The sequence below is a fragment of the Prionailurus bengalensis genome, chromosome A1 (assembly GCF_016509475.1).
Source record: "Prionailurus bengalensis isolate Pbe53 chromosome A1, Fcat_Pben_1.1_paternal_pri, whole genome shotgun sequence".
Lineage (NCBI taxonomy): Eukaryota > Metazoa > Chordata > Mammalia > Carnivora > Felidae > Prionailurus > Prionailurus bengalensis.
In genome coordinates, this window is record NC_057343.1 from 15,113,020 (window position 1) to 15,130,816 (window position 17,797).

General features: G+C 36.7%; 1 protein-coding gene across 1 annotated transcript in view; it reads right to left on the reverse strand.

The window, feature by feature from the left end:
• Positions 1–2,967: 2,967 nt before the first annotated feature.
• Positions 2,968–17,797, reverse strand: part of CCDC169 (coiled-coil domain containing 169) — a 46,555-nt gene continuing 31,725 nt past the window's right edge. Inside the window, exons 7-8 of the mRNA XM_043576927.1 lie at positions 13,963–14,039; positions 2,968–3,274 (exon numbers count right to left, since the gene is read on the reverse strand). Of these exons, the coding sequence (XP_043432862.1) occupies positions 3,175–3,274; positions 13,963–14,039 (177 nt within the window). The 3' untranslated portion in view covers positions 2,968–3,174. The remainder of the gene's footprint in view (positions 3,275–13,962; positions 14,040–17,797) is intronic.

The following is a 17,797-nucleotide window of genomic DNA, read 5'->3' on the forward strand; positions in this document are numbered from 1 at the left end:
CTTTTTCTCTACTTGTATATTCCTTCTACAAAAAAATGAGAGCTGTATAATTCAGTCCTTCTTTGTGCTGATTGCTAGAAAGCTTAAAAGCTCAAGCTTTTCTTAGTTGGGAATTCTTACAAGAAATTAACTTTTTTTTTTCTGTTATCTTATGACCATTGTTTTTATACCTCTATATTTAGTAAAATCTAACATAATCTTTTTAGAAATAGGGCAAATAAATAAATATGTAGTAAGTATCCCTGATCTGCACAGCAATTTATTCCCAGTTCCATAAATGATGAAAATGAGACAATGAAAAGTGACTTACTCAAGGTCAGAAGCTTAGAAGTGGCAAAGCTGATATTAGAACTTAGATCTTAGAGAGCCCCCATATCAGTTCTTTATGCTACGCCATCTCTCTGTTTAAGACAGACCTTTTCTGTCATTGGAAGTATCCCAAAGTAGTTCCTGCAGAAATAATACTTAAACATGACAGTGTCCCCATAATAAGATGTTCAACTACCCATCCTAGTAATTGACATAAATTTAAATGTTCTTAAATCCAATCCCCACAATGGCTTGCTTTGTATGATAGAAATAAATTTATTTTTCAGTGACAATTCTGATTATAAATATCATTAATATTTAAATCATCAATTTGCTGCTAATGCTAAGAAAGATTGTATAAGACTTAAAAATCTAATATTTGCTTAACAATATGGGTCACTATACCTGATATCTGTTGTTAGCTTAAGAATAAGAGAAATAGGGGTGCCTGGGTGGCTCAATCGGTTAAGCGTCCAACGTTGGCTCAGGTCATGATCTCGTGGTCCATGAGTTCGGGTCCAGCGTCAGGCTCTGTGCAGACAGCTGACAGCCTGGAGCCTGTTTCAGATTCTATGTCTCCCTCTCTCTCTGCCCTTTCCTGGCTCATTCTCTGTCTCTTTCTGTCTCTGAAAAATGAATAAACCTTAAAAAAAAAAGGAATGGCAGAAATATTTCCAAACAGTTTCCATTTGGGATAATTTATAGAAAGTTACTGAATGTTTTTCTGTATTACTTTTTAAAGTCACATAAAAGAATTATTTGTCTATCTGAAATTTATGCATTGTTCCTTAAAGAAAGTGAATATCTATACAATTTATTATAGAAATGCATTTAGTATTCATTACTGTTGATACTAAATAGAAGTTAGGTTTTAGTTCCAGATATAAGGTGGGAACACCATTTGCTGGAAAATATACTTAGTTAACTGTGAGTTATTTCTGGAAATATAAAGTCTAATAATTTTACTTATTAAGTTGGGCAAATAAATCATAGGTATGTTCCAGACCTAGGTAACAATTATAAAACAACCTAAACATAAATAGAAAATTTCAATAAATTATATAAATGCCTTAAATAAACCCTTCTCCTATCCTCTCTATCTCCACTTTTAGACTTGAAGATTGTGAATGCTTGCAATATTTGGTCTACAGAATTAGGCCATCACTGTGAATTAAGAAACATCATAAAATGATTTAAATTACTATGTGTTAAGTAGTAGGAGCTTGTAGTTAAGTAAGTATTGGTTTTCTAGCAAAGTACAAACCTTAGAAGTTACATCATTTGCCTCCATCATTTTACTGATATGGGAAATAAAGATGGGATGAAGGAAACTGCCCAAGATCTAAGTTCATGGCAGGGTGGGAATTATAACCAAGCTGATGGCTGATTGAAGGTTATGTCCATAACACCACATTAGTTCAAACCAAAGTTTAAAATCCATCTGATTTGTAGCTTTGTTTAAACCATAAGTTTTTATGTTTTGTGTTTTGTTTTTATTTTAGAGAGAGAGACAGACAGCACAAGCAGGGGAGAGGGGCAGAGCGAGAAAGAGAGAATCCCAAGCATGGAATCCATGCCGAGCATGGAGCCTAACAAGGGCTTGATCCTACCATTCTAGGATTATGACCTGAGTTGAAATCAAGAGTTGGACACCCAACTAAGCCACCCAGGTGCCCTAAGCCATAAGTTTAGTACTTATTTTTCTTATAATTTATTGTCAGCTAACATACAGTATATGCAGTGTAGTCTTGGCTTCAGGAGTAGATTCCCGTGATTCATCATTTACAAACAATACCCAGTGCTCATCCCAACAAGTGCCCTCCTCAATGCCTATCAACCATTTTCCCCACCCCCCAGCCCCCAACCCCACCCCCATCAATGTTTGTTCTCTGTATTTAAGAGTCTCTTATGGTTTGGCTCTCTCTCCGTTTATAACTCATTTTTCTTTCTCTTCCCCTATGGTTTTCTGTTAAGTTTCTCAAATTCTACATACGAGTGAAAACATATGATATGTGTCTTTTTCTGACTGACTTATTTCACTTAGCATAATACCCTCCAGTTCCACTCACGTTGTTGCAAATGGTAATATTTCATTCTTTTTCATCACTGAGTAGTATCTATATCTATATCTATATCTGTATGTGTATGTTTATGTGTATCTGTATCTGTATCTATGCACCACATCTTCTTTATCCATTCATCAACTGATGGACATTTGGGTCTTCCCATAATTTGGCTATTGTTGATAGTGCTGCTATAAACATTGGAGTACATGTGTCCCTACAAATCAGCACTCCTATATCCTTTGGATAAATTTCTGGGAGTGCTACTGCTGGGTCATAGTGTAATTCTGTTTCTAATTTTTTGAGGAACCTCCACACTGTTTTCCAGAGCAGCTACACCAGTTTGCATTCCCACTATCAGTGCAAGAGGGTTCCCTTTCCTCCATATCCTCACCAACATCTGTTGCTAAACCATAAGTTTAAAAGATCTGAATATGATATAGCCTATAAGAACTAAATGTTTTGATGAGCTCACATTTTTAGCTAACAACCAACTAGAAACCAATTACTACCAGCACAGATCATGGATATATTATTAAAGGCAAGTGTAATAATGGAAACTTTCAGGATATTTTTAAAATCAAAAGCAACACTATTAGGTATTTTAGATCACTTATATTAGATCACTTAAGAAAATTACTTTAATACAGACAAAGGAAAAAACTTTTGTAAGAGGAGCTAAAGAGAAGTTTGATAGCTCTTTCTTGTCTATTTAATTCCCTGAAAAATGTGTTGAACATTAACTTCATAAGTTGAATATTATGGACGAGAAAAAGGAAGAAATAGAATTCCACTTCTAGAATTACGGATCGAGTTTTGGAAGATGGTTTGATCTTGTAATCTTTTTTCCTGGTCCTCTCTTGGCATTCATTGTCTTCTGATTAACTGGATTATATCTTACCCTGAAGTAAAAGAAGTGTTAATCATGATTTTTCAGTCACCACTGTGTACAACAGAAACATTATATGCTTATGGTACCATCCTAAACAGCCATATGTTATACCACATTATCTCATTACAGACAGGCAACCATCTCAAGGGCAGATAATCCAAAGGCCAGGAAGGAGCCCATGAGGTGGCCTAATGTAGAAAGCTCTGTTCAAAGAGGGATGAGATGGACCATTCTGATATTACCTCTGGAAATATGAATTAAAGCTAAGAAAATATAGACAGTGACCATGAAGTTGAGCAAGGAGAGTAAGGAAATAAGTAAGCCAAAGATATGTTACCAAAAATTATAATAAAATTGAAACTAAGACCAAGGTCTGTGATATTAAAAAGATACAGAGAGTGAAGATGGCAGTTGGTAATGAAAAGAAAAGTGAAATAGAGACTGAACTAGTTGATTACATAAAAATAACAGCAACATTTTTACAGCACACAATTTATGCCAGGGACTATTCTTTTTTTTTTTTTTTAATTTTTTTTTTCAACGTTTATTTATTTTTGGGACAGAGAGAGACAGAGCATGAACAGGGGAGGGGCAGAGAGAGAGGGAGACACAGAATCGGAAACAGGCTCCAGGCTCTGAGCCATCAGCCCAGAGCCTGACGCGGGGCTCGAACTCACGGACCGCGAGATCGTGACCTGGCTGAAGTCGGACGCTTAACCGACTGCGCCACCCAGGCGCCCCGCCAGGGACTATTCTTATTTTTATGTTTATTTTTTGAGAGAGAGGGAGACAGAGCATGAGAAGGGGAGGAGCAGAGAGAGAGGGAGACACAGAATCCAAAGCAGGCTCCAGGCTCTGAGCGGTCGGCACAGAGCCTGATGTGGGGCTTGAACTCATGAACCGCGAGATCATGACCTGAGCCGAAGTTGGATGCTTAACTGACTGAGCCACCCAGGCACCCCTGCCAGGGACTATTCTAAAATCTATTCTAGTCTATGAATTGATTCATAGATTCAAAGATGGATTCTTATCAACCTCAATGAAAATGCCTATGATGTAGGTACTATTATTACCCCTGTTAGATAAATGAGAAAAATGAGGTTATATAGTTAGTAAGTGGATCTGGAATTTGAATCCAGATAGCTGAGTTCAAAGTCTGTGCCTTTAATTACTATTTTGTATGGCAGACCACTAACGTGAAGATCTATGAAGTTCTGCTCAGTTTTTTAAAGCTACCTTGAATTCTAGCTTTAATATCTTGGGCCCAGTTATATTAGAAGTCCTTTTCTTGAATTTCCATGGGACTATCTTTCCTTTATTGACTTACATATCTTTATAAAGCCAACTTTCCCACGCTCTTATTTGGGAGTAGAGTCAGCTTCAATTCCCTCCAAGATGCTTTTCAAAAATCTTTTACTCAGGGAGTGATGCTGGGGAAAATGATAGAATAAGGATTTTAGAAAATTCTTTTCTCCATAAAATCAATGAAAAAATTGGCAAAAATGGTCAGAAGCAACTTTTTCAGAGCTCTGGAAATTAACCAAGGATTTGTAGCAATTCTGGAGAATTTATTAAACACACTACACACACACACACACACACACACACACAACTGAAATTCAGCAAGAACACAACTTTGTAGCATTTTAACTCGCCTTAGCCTTTTCCCCCAGCCCTCTGGTATCCCTGTGAAAAAACTGAAAAAACTGATCCTAAAATTCATATGGAAATTAAAGGGACTCCAAACAACCAAAACAATCTTGAAAAAGAAGAATAAAGTTGGAGTACTCACACTAACTTATTCCAAAATTACTGAAAAGTTAGTCATCAAGACAGCACGGCACTAGCATTAGGATAGACTTATAGACCAATGGAATAGAAGAACTGAGAGCCTAGAAATAAACTCTTATGTTTATGCTTAATTTTTTTTTTATTTTTTGTTTTTCCTTTTAAGTAGACTTCATGCCCCATGTGGAGCCAAATGCAGGGCTTGAACTCATGACGCTGAGAATAAGACCTGAGCTGAGATCAAGAGTTGGATGCTTAACCAACTGAGACACCCAAGTGCCCCCCTTTTTTTCCATATGGTTGGTTTTTTATGTTTTTAAATTTTTTTAGATGTTTATTTATTTTTGACAGAGAGAGACAGAACATGAATGGGGGAGGGGCAGAGAGCGAGGGAGACACAGAATCCCAAGCAGGCTCTAGGCTCTTAGCTGTCAGCACAGAGCCCAACATGGGGCTCGAACCCATGGACCACAAGATCATGACCTGAGCCAAAGTTGGACGCTCAACTGACTGAGCCACGCAGGTGCCTCAATATGGTTGATTTTTTAAAAGGGTGCAAAGACAATCAATTGGGGAGGAATATTCTTTGTAACAAATGGCGCTAGGACAACTGGATAGACACATGCAAAAGACTGAATGAAACTGGACCCCAGTCTCACATCATATACAAAAATTAACTCAAAAAAGACTAAAAAATGGAACTAAAACTATTAAACCTAGAAGAAAACATATCTATAAATCTTTGTGTTGTTGAATTAGGCTTAGATACGATACCTAAAGCACAAGTAGCCAAGAAAAACAAATCCTAGGAAGGTAGATCAATTGTACTTTATCCAAATCAAAACTTTTATGCTTCAAAAGACATCATTAAAGAAAGAAAAAAAAGTGACCAAAAATGGGAGAACATATTTGCACATCATGTATCAGATAAGGTCTGGTAACCAGAATATATAAAGGACTCTTATAACACAACAACAAGACAACAAGTCAATTTAAAAATGGGCAAAAGACTTGAATAAACATTTCTACAAAGAAGATATATGAATGGCAAGCAAGTACAGAAAAAGATGCTCAACATCAATAGTCCTTAGGAAGTACAAATCAAAACTACAATGAGATACTACTTCACATCTACTAGGAGAGGGAAAAAAAAGGACAATAACAAATGTTGATAAAGATGTGGAGAAACTGGAACACTCATACATTACTAGTGGGAATATAAAATGGTGCAGCCACTCTGGAAAATAGTTGGGCAGTTCCCCAAAAAGATAAACAGTTATCAATTGACCCAACAATTCCATTTCAGGGCATCTACCCAACAGAATTAAAAACTTATATGCAGCAGGAATGTTCATAGCACCATTATTCAAAATAGTCAAAAGATATAAACAACCCAAACGTCCATCAATTGATTAATGGATAAACAAAATGTGATAGATCCAAACACTGGAATATTATTCAGACACAAAAAAGAATAAAATACTGATATATGCTCCTACACAGATGAACCTTGAAAAATTATGCTAAATGACAAAGGCATACCAGGCTGCATATTGTTTTCTTCCATTTATATGAAATAACAAGAATAAACAGATCTATAGTGGCAGAAAGTAGATTAGTGATTGGCAGGGGCTAGGGGGAGAGAGGAATAGAAAGTGAATGCTAATGGGTAAAAGGGTTTTGGGGGGAGATGAAAATATTCTAGTGGTGATGATTTTGTAACTTTGTGAATATTCCAACAAGCAATGAGTTTCATTGTATGTAAATTATATCTCAATATAAATATTTTTTAAATGCACTTTGGGAATAAACCATTTCCTATGCTAAAATGTTTCCTTAATTAAATAGCAATGTTTTAGAATAATTTCATCTTCTGGTGTAATATGGAATTAACCACAAGCATTCAGTTATATCATATTCAATTCATAGCTCATTATACATTCTACATTGTTTACTATACTTAATGCTTTTATAGTGTGCTGAGAATATTTCAAATAGCTTCCTTAATATCAATGATCTCTATAGGATCCAACTGACATGATGACACTAATCATCAAGCTGAGATACTTAACTCTAAAAATATGTTTAATTTCCTAGATATCTTTTAGAACAGTGTTTTTCAAACTGCAATTGATATAGGTCAAAGGGGACTGAGGGGCGCAAGGGGGTCAGTTGGTTAAGCATCTGACTCTTGATCTCAGCTCAGGTCTTGATCTCAGGGCTGTGAATTCAAGCTCCACATTGGGCTCCACGCTGGACCCCCCAAAAATAGTGGATTTATTTAGTGAATTATAACAGCAATATAAAAAAATAAAACAAAATAGAAAATACCAGGGTGCATCACATATAATAAGACTATGTACTGTTTCATAATGTTTTTTCAGTTATATATAAATATATATGTGGGTATAGTGGGTCACAATATGCTAACAGTCATGGTAAATAAAATTTGGAAACCACTTTCCATTCCTGTGCATTGTGGCTTTTATATACATCATAGTAGCTTAGACCCTTGCAAGATTATGTTTTGTCATTTGCAGTTTCAAATTATTGTCATATCTTTTATTCTCTTCCCACAAACAAATTCTTTGTTACTTTGCTAATTCTTTATATTCAAAAAATACTATACATTGTAGAATAATAATAACAGCTGGTATTATGGAACTAGGGATTTTTCAATAATCTCTAATTTTCATATTAACCATTCAATCTGGATTTCATCATGCCCATATAACAGGTGAATAAACAGAGTATGAGGGAGGTTACTTTACATAAAGCCACATTAAATCTAAGTGGTGGAGGCAAAAACTGATTCATCTATCTGCTCCAAACCCAGTCAAATTTTTCAGTTACCACCTTACTTTTCACTATTTTTTAAAATACCATACTGCATTATCTACACAAATACTTACACTGTTATTTTGACTTGAGGGATTCCATAGTCATTCTAGTAGATGAATTTTCTCTTGCCTTTTTTCCTTTATTTTATTTAAGTTTAAAATTAAAAAAATTTTTTAAATAATCTCTACACTTAACATGGGGCTCAAACTCATAACCCTGAGATCAAGAGTTGCATGCTCTACTGAGTGAGCCAGCCAGGTGCCCCTTGATTTTTCTCCATTAATATAATATAGTTAAAAATGATTAAAAAGAATACATATTCTTTTCTTTAAAATGGCTGCCCCAATTCTACCCTACAGAAACAAGTGGAAACATGAAAAGCAATTAGACACAAGTACCCAGTTAATAATTACCTTGACTTCCTACACACGTCTAGTTCCAAGTGAAGTTATCAAGGTTTAGTTTTTTTCTGTGCTTATTTAAAATCTTTATTGTTCTTTTCTTAGCAGAACCAATGGAACTTTATAAAACTAGCTCTATATCTTGAATACCCATTATAAGCTGGGTACTTTAGGTTGTGTAAAAGTACACATATTCTTATAGAAAATGCCAGAAGGTATAAGTCATTCATAATCCCACCTTACTATTTTGTATTATAATTTTTACTTACTACTATAAATAAATGTTTTCCTATGTCAGTTATATAATTTCCTAGAATGTAATATTTTGTAACTTCATAATATCCTCATAGTTTATTAAATTATTCATTCCCTTAATGTTGGATATTTTGGTTGTGTTTTCTCTATTCTAGCTGCTTTTCTTATCAAAAGGAGGTTCCCTGAATAATCTATCTCTTAGTGAGTCCTAGAATCATTTTCCCTCAGGTCCTGTGATTCCAGGGCACTAAAGGATTGCTTTGTTATTTTCTTCCTCTAGAACTTTTCATCACTCTAGAACACTTCTAAACAGAAAAAAAAAAAATGAGGCTGTTCACACTAAAGAAAAATTAATTTTATAGTTGTTTACTTTTAGGAAGCACTGCTTGTGTTACCAGCTTTTGAACTCCTTGCTTGTAGGAAAATGATTTTTTATAGTTAATACATGCCATTAGTCATAATAATAAGGTTACCTATTAACTTGTCTAGAAGTTTTCAGCAACTTCCAAACTTCATCCTAAAGAGATGATTTCTACTTATCTTAAAAATAATATCTCTTATTTATCCTTTTTTTATTTTTTTAATATTTTATTTTTAAGTAATCTCTACACCTGATGTGGGGCTTGAACTTAAATCCCCAAGATCAGGAGTCTCATGCTCCACTGACTGAACCAGCCAGGTGCCCTGTATCTTTTTTTCAAATCAGTCTATACAAGGATCTCGGAATACATCTTTCAATAGCAGTATAGATATCTTGTTCATTTCTGGGCATGGTTCCACAAAGTAGGAGTATATGTGGTGGCTAATATTCACTTATCCCTCTTCGATAGACTTAAAAAAATATATAGTATATCACAGTCAGTGGCTCAGTCAGTTAAGCATCTGGCTCTTAACTTCAGCTCAGGTCATGATCTCCTGGTTTGTGGGATCCAGCCCCACATGGGGCTGTAAGCACCATATGCTGTAAGCACAGAGCCTACTGGGAATTCTCTCTCCTCCTCTCTGCCCCTCCCCCACGTGCATGCTCTCTCTCTCCCTTTCTTCCTCTCAAAATAAATAAATATTTTTTAAAAAACAGCATATCACAGTGAAATGGGTATTTCCTAATGCTCTGATTTATTCTGAACATTAGGAAAACTCCCTAAGTCGATATTTAATATTAGCATATGTAGGAATATCAACCAAAGCAAACATTAAAAGCCACTAAAACTTGATTTTTAAAATACTGCTTTAAGTATAATACATATACAGAGTGCATAAAACATTGTTGTAAGCACTATGAATTATAATAAAGTGAATACTCATGTAACCACTACCCAGGTCAACAAACAGAACACTGCCATCACATTGGAATACCTTGGGCTCCTCCCAATTATCATCCGCCTTCTCCTTTCCATTAGTAAACACTATCCTGTCTTCTGACACCACAGTTTAATTTTGCCTGTCTTTGAACATGATATAAATAGAATCATACGTGTTCTTTTATTTCTGGCCTCTTTTCCCCAACACTGTGATGATTATCCATGATGTTGTGTGAGCTGTAGTTTGTTTTTATTGTTGTTATTATTCATATATATAATATATTCATGTTATTATTAATAAATATATGAATATTTGTTTTTATATGATTAACATAGATGTATAAATTTGTATCTCTTAAAAAATTTTATCAATTCTACTATTTTTAAAAAATGTTTATTTATTTTGAGGGGGAGAGGGTGTGTGCATGAACTACAGAGAGGTAGAAGGGGAGGGAGAGAGAGAATCCCAAGCAGGTTCTGCGCTGTCAGCACAGAGCCCAATGCAGGGCTCAATCTCACAAAACATGAGATCATGACATGAGCTAAAATCAGAAGTCTGATACTTAACTAATTGAGCCACCTAGGCGCCCCCATTCTGCTACTGATAGATATTTGAGTTGTTTTCAGCTTATGGCTGTTATGAATAAAGCTTCTATGAAACATTCTTGGACAGGTTTTTTTGGTGTAAATGTATGTACCATTTGGTTAGGTATGTAACTAAGAATGCAATTGTTGGGTCATAGAGTAGTTATATAATCATCTAAATGTAGAAAGTAATACTAAACTTTCCAAAGTGGTTGCATAAATTTACACATCCTCCATACCTTTGACAACACTTGGAATTATCAATCTTAAAATTTGTGGTGGCCTCTCAAAAAATTTTTTTTGAGAGAGAGAGAAAGCAAGAGCAAGCTAGGGAGAAGGGCAGAGGGAGAGGGAGAGGAAGAAACCCAAGAAGTCTGCACACCCAGCACAGAACCCAATGTGGGACTTGATCCCACGACACTGGGATAATGACCTGAGCCGAAATCAAGAGTCGGTAGCTCAATTGACTGAGCTGCCAGGCACCCCTGGTCATCTCATGATTTTAATTTACATTTGGCTGAATAAGTAATGGTGTTGAGTACATTTTCACATGTCCATTGGCCATTTGGATATCCTCTTCTGTGGGGTGCTTAACATTAAAACTTGGTTTTCTTTATTTTTCTAAAACTTGATTTTAAGACTAAAATCAAAAAGTATACTAAATTCCAGAGTTAAGGCAGTAATTAAGTACAATTTTTTTAAGTTTATTTATTTATTTTAATAATAAATGAGCAAGAGGGCAAGAGTACGCATGAGTGGGGGAGGGGCAGAGAGGGAGAGAGGGAGAGAATCCCAAGCAGGCTCTATGCTATCTGAGCAGGGCCTGATGCGGAGCTCAATCTCAGGAACCCTGAGATCATGACCTGAATGGAGATCAAGCGTTGGACGCTTAAACAACTGAACCACCCAGGCGCCCCAATAATATTTTAAAGTAGTGCCAATTATATATACCTAATTTGGAAGGTTATAGGTATATAGAAATGTTTCTATTATTTGAGTTATTTGCGTTATTAATACTTCTAGAAAATGAAGAGTTGTTTGTCTATTTGTGTAATCATTTATTCACTCATGCATTCATTAAAAAAATTAGTAAACACCTATTCATGCCAGGCACTATATTCGACATTAGGTTTTATCAAAGATGGAAGTGATACATCTGAGCTCAAGCAGTGCGGTGCCAGAGGGCCCAAACAAGCTTACTGAGCAGGTATTTCAGACCACGTCATCCACCTCTGATGCACCAGCACCTCTAGCTCAATTCAGACAGATGTCATGGAGGCCCAGCAGACACTGACTGCCAGGGTGATACAGCAGGGGGCCAGGAGGAAGGAGTTTGGTATCTAGGTCATTTGCTCAAGGCTCCTTTAATACTGCCTTGCTCAATTTGACAGTAAGTGGATGAGTACCACTTACACATGGCAAACAGGACTCAGATTCTCAGGGTAGGTCACCTCATTAGAAGGAAAGAAAGCCCACGCTTCGTCCACTGATGAGTCAGCTTGATACAAGGGACTGCAGCTGCACTGCACTCCTATTCTCTCTGCCTAAACCTATTTCCTTCCCTTGCCCTCGAGGAACTCATTTTAAGAAGGCTCACTAGTAAACTTCTTGCATGCTGATTTCAGAGTCTCCCTGAGAGATCCAATCTACAACAGTATTCAGTGGAAAATCAAACTGCTCTAACAGAGTATAGTCTAGTGTTATATATGTATATGTGTGATGATTAGGGTAAGTTTTATCTGTATTTTCAAAATATTTCTCCCTTCATTATTTAAGTAGATTTGAATAAAAGAGGTAATATCTTTCTAAAAGAAATTTGAAACGGAAGACATATGTAAAAATAAAAAAAGAAATATGCAGGGTGACTGTACCAGGCCTGAAATTGCTTTCCTTACAAAGGCCTGTTTGCAAGGTTGGCCCTTGGTTGGTGTCTGGGAACTTAGTGGTAAAAAGTTCCATACACGGATATAACTTTCCTTAAATGAAAAAGAACGGCTCACTGTACTTAAGCTGTACAAACACTATGGTTTATGTGAACATCTGTTTTCCTTCTGGAAGTCTGGAATTTGGTATGTGTTGAGCACAGGGCACATATGTGACCAGTGGGCGCCCCCCCCCCCCCCCCCCCCCCCCCCGCCGCCCCAGGCACTGTATCTGATGAGTTTCCCTGGAAGATAAAACTTCATGCATTGTTGCACATGGTATATACCTACTGCTGGAGGAATTAAGTGTGTTCTATGTGACTCCACTGGAGGACTTTTAGAAACTTGTACCTAGTTGCCTCCAAACTTCATCCCATATACCTTTTTCCTTTGATGATTTTTCTTCGTATCCTTTGGCTGAAATCCATCCTAGCTGTGTGCACAAATACACGCTGAGTCCTGTGAGTTGTTTTAGCAAATCACTGAACAGGGGAGTGGTCTTGGGGCCCCCTAGCACAGGTATAATAGTTTCCAGAGGGAAGTTCTTTCCCAGAATTTAATGTTTTAACTCTATTATATTTCTACTGATAAAAATATACAGGATAATGATTTATAATTTAAAATATTTATGACCATGGGGTGCATGGATGGCTGAGCTGGCTAAGTGTTCAACTGTTGGTTCTGATTCAGGTCATGATGTCACAATTCATGGGTCTGAGCACCACACTGGTCTCTACAGCTGGCAGCAGGGAGCCTACTTGGTATTCTCTCTCTCTCCCTCTCTCTCTGCTCCTTCCCCCATTTGTGCTGCTCTGTCTCTATCAGAATAAACTAAACTAAACTAAACTAAACTAAACTAAACTAAACTATGACTACTGAAGGAAGAATACACTTTTACCCATCTAACCAAATATTGGACAAAATGTATCCCTTGAATCTCTACGAAAAAAAAATTGCTAAGATATTGCATATACCTTGAGTGCCTGTATTTGAAAAGAATTCTGATTTATAGCTAATTTACATCTTGGTTTACTTTTTTATATCATTAACTTATATATAAGTATATTCTCCTAAACAGAATAAGGTAGAATTGCCTGACTAATTCTTCTGGATTTAGTAGAGAACAGGAAAAATCATGTGTGGACATAACTTCCTAAATGCATAAAAAATTCCTCTGTTCTTTATTCATCCTAAATTGTCTTTGTTTACATAGGAAAACACAGTTTAAACTGCACTGTCATCTACACTAATTTCAGTATCCATCTTTGGTCAGTAAAAAAGTTAAGGCTGATAATTTAATTGTATTTATATTGTTGTTAATGGTGTCGATTTAGGCTCTTCTTGGGTATGGCATTGTTCTAGCTTAGGAAACAAGAACTTACCATGTTGGAGGACAAAACATATTCTTGGGATCTACAAAAATGTATATAAATAGTGAATAGAGAGCACAAACTTCTTTAAGTTCTTCTACCATCTGTTTGTTATTTTATATTGTTGCTATAAAATCTAGAAGTTCAACTTCCAAATATAATGGACACCTGTTTTGTCAGTACCATCTACAGGCAAATATAATTAATTAGAAAGGAAGGATACAGTTAGACTTACATTTTCACTGAATTCTCTTTCATTCTAGGCAGTTGATCCATCTGTTGCCTTTTAGAAACTTGGTATGAGTCAGAGACCTGAAATACAAACATTTGAGCATTTGTCCTCTTATTTCATGACTGATTTTGAGCTAAGAGAAATAGTCCATTCTCAATTAACTCTTTTATAACCAGGCCCTTAGGTGGCATGCATAAGAGAAGCTAAATTCTGGCCTTCTCCAGGATTATAAGGTTTCTAAATATTATGGAGACCCCTCTATCTCAACCCCACATCCCATGTGGTTTTTATAACAAATACAGAGGAAATTGTTTAAATCATATCATCTATGGGTATAAAGATCATTAAAAGTTTTTGTAATAGACACTGAATATAAATAATACATGCATTCTGTCATTAAGGAAGATATGACCATAGAAGCTGTATGCGTCCTGAAATGGAAAGACAAGATCATATTTTTATTTTTGTCTGTTTTGAGATACTTCCACGGCACAAGAGTGGAGACTTCTTTGTAGGTGGTGGAACAATCAAGGCTGATGACCTTAGAGATAGATAGCAATTCAAGACATGAGTAAATGAGGTCATTCAGTAAGAACACACAGAGAAGAGAGCTGATCATATAAACTAGAGAAAGCATCTTTTAAGGGATGGGAGAATTGCCAAAGGCCATTATTTAAACAATAGGAAAACCCAGGACAAAATATTGTCATTAAAGTCAAGAGATGAGGGATATTCAAAAAAGTGAGCGTGGTTAGCAATATGAAATGCCTCAGAGATGTTTACTACCAGGAGGATTGAAAAGGAGTCGTGTTTGGCAATTAAAAAGTAAACTGTGGCACAGCCAGTGGTGGGAGTCAGAGGGAGTTGAAAGAGGTCGAGGAGTAAAAGCAAAACAGTGAGTATATCCACCTTTGCACAAAGTTTAACTGAGAAAAGGAAAGCTAAGTAGTAGGGGGTTTTTGTTTGTTTTTTAACATTTATTTATTTTTGAGAGAGAAAGAGAAAGAGAGAGACAGCAAGCTTGAGTGGGGGAGGGGCAGAGAGAGAGAGGGAGACACAGAATCCAAAGCAGGCTCTGGGCTCTGAGTTGTCAACACAGAGTCCAATGTGGGGCTCAAACTTACGAATCATGAGAACATGAGCTGAGCCAAAGTCGGAGGCTTCACTGCCTGAGCCACCCAGGTGACCCTAGTAGTAGTTTTATTAAGGTAGGGTAAAATAAAAGTTTGTTTTTGTTTTATTTTGGTAGAAGACAAGAGCATTTTTATGAAGATGTGAGACCATTTGCTAAGAGGGGCAATTTTGGGCATATTGGACCAGAAGACGGAATTCATTCATTTATTCACTCAGCAGATATTATGGAGTATCCACTATGGGCAACCTCAAATTTAGCACTAGGGCACAAAGATAAATCATGATTCTTACAATCTATTGGAGAAAACAGCACAATAAATAGATTGTACAATTCGCTGCCTCGACAGAGGTTTGCACAGGTGCTTTGTAAGCATAAAGCAGATGCTAATTTGGGCTATAGGGGGCCTGGACGAGTAGCCAATCAAGAACTGGAAAGGACATTCCAGGCAGAAGGAGCAGCAAGGGCCTACAACTATAAGGCAACATGACAGATGTAGGGACCACATATATGGCTGGTCTGGCTGCAGTACAGGATGTGAGCAGGAACATGGATGGAAAGGCAGGCACTGTGTGTTGGAAAGGACCTTGTAGACCACTCTAACAAGCTTTGCTGAGATCCTCTGGACAATGCAGAGTCACTGAAGGTTTTAAATGGGGAACAACATCGTATCTGTATTTCACAAGGATTTCTCAGGCAGCAGAGGAGGAAAAAAATGGCAAGATTTTAACAGCTATGCTATTGAGATTATATTTCAAGTCTAGATTTAAATCTGGGGAACTCTATTTTCAATTGAACAATAACAAAATAGAGTTGTTTGAAAAGACAAGAGAACAGTTGGATAGGTTAGAACCCATGTCGGAGGGAATTGCTAGTGTAACTTTTGTTGTAATTTAATATTTTAGCGTAGGGGAAAAAACTATGGAAACATTTAAGGGTTGTTTTCAAATATTTGAGAAGCTGTTACACAGGAGAAGTATAGAATTATTCTATATTCTTCAGAGGATGCAACTAAAACCAATAGATTTTAAGGAAGGAGAATAAGGAGCATCACATGATGCTTTAACAATTCTAATAATTACAATTGCTTGACAATGAAACAGAATGGCCTCAGGTTCCATATCTTTAAACCAAAGTATTATATTCAATAATGTCTCAGATCCACTGCTAAAATTCTATGTTTATGGGAGTAGAACTTAAGTTTATTATGTGTTACAAGCAGCTCGAGTCAGTCTTTCTGCCTGGCTTTTAAGTAATGAATGTACTTATATATTCTTGAAAATCAACTATACACATAGTGTGTAAACTGGAAAAATCGTGAGATATGGAAACTCCGTTTCATTCAAAACAGTGAAGACAGCAGAAGTATACACAACAGACTCAGCCAATAGCTCTAGTTATCCACCTAAGAATAATTATTTATGTATTCAGCATGGAAAGAACTGCAGATCATCCACTGACCTTTCCAGTCACTGGAGTATCCACATGGTCAGAACCATCTTTGACTGTAAAGATTAACAATTCACTCTAGAGTGAAAATCCTTATTAACATTTATACTGGAGAACAGGATTAACAGCTTCCTGGGAAGCTGTTAAAATAGGCTTTGATTGTATGTTCAGTGATCCTGCATAATCAGAGTAGAACCTATTCCACCTAAATGAATTTTTCAGATAAACAAAGGTAAAGGAGGAAGCTGAGGCAGGAAGAAAATCTAATGCCCCTGTCACAGAGAGGGAGGCTCGGGAGATCAGGAAAGAAAAACAGGAAAATAATACTCACCACTTATTAGAATTCAGAATGTATTATGGGCCAGGCATTTTACTCAGCACTTTACATATATTACATCTCTAAACACTCACAAATCCCCTGCAAGACACTACTATTATTTCCCCTTCTACCAAGAAGGAAGAAATTACGGCCCCAAAGCTCAAATGACACTCAAGTACAAAGCTGGGTTTTAAATCCAAATTTACAATGACTCCAAAATCTGTGGTTCTTTCATCAAATCACAATCTCATAAAGCAGGTAGCGTTTACGCTAGAACTTCAGGGAAGCGGAGTTGACATGCATGAAAAGCAGCATATTCTAGGGGGACTCATGGTCTGATGAAAGGCAGGAGTAAGTAGTGCTGCCAACTAAGTATCCAGTACCATCAAGTATAAACTGACTGTTTTATGGGTAGGAGGCTACAAGGAGTGATCCTACTTTGTCTCAATTTCCTAATTTAATCTTAGTACTAGAAATCTAAGCCTCCGTTTACCCACTACTGCCCTGACTTTCATTCCCAAATTGTTCTATACATCCCCTTCTCAGCTCCAATCCCTAGTCTTTTTTTTTTAATTTTTTTTACATTTATTTATTTCTGAGAGACAGAGAGAGACAGAGCGTGAGTGGGGGAGGTGCAGAGAGAGAGGGAGACACAGAATCTGAGGCAGGCTCCAGGCTCTGAGCTGTCAGCACAGAGTCCTATGCGGGGCTCGAACTCACAAACTGCGAGATCATGACCTGAGCCGAAGTTAGATGCTTAACCGACTGAGCTACCCAGGTGCCACTCCAATCCCCAGTCTTAATTCCATCCTCTCAATCCTTTCATTGATCCTCTGGAAACACCAGATTAGTGACTAGCAGACTATCTTTATGGCAAACCTAGACCTCAAGGTCCTCTACTTCCTTACCTCACCTAGTTATCTTCTGAAGACTCCAAT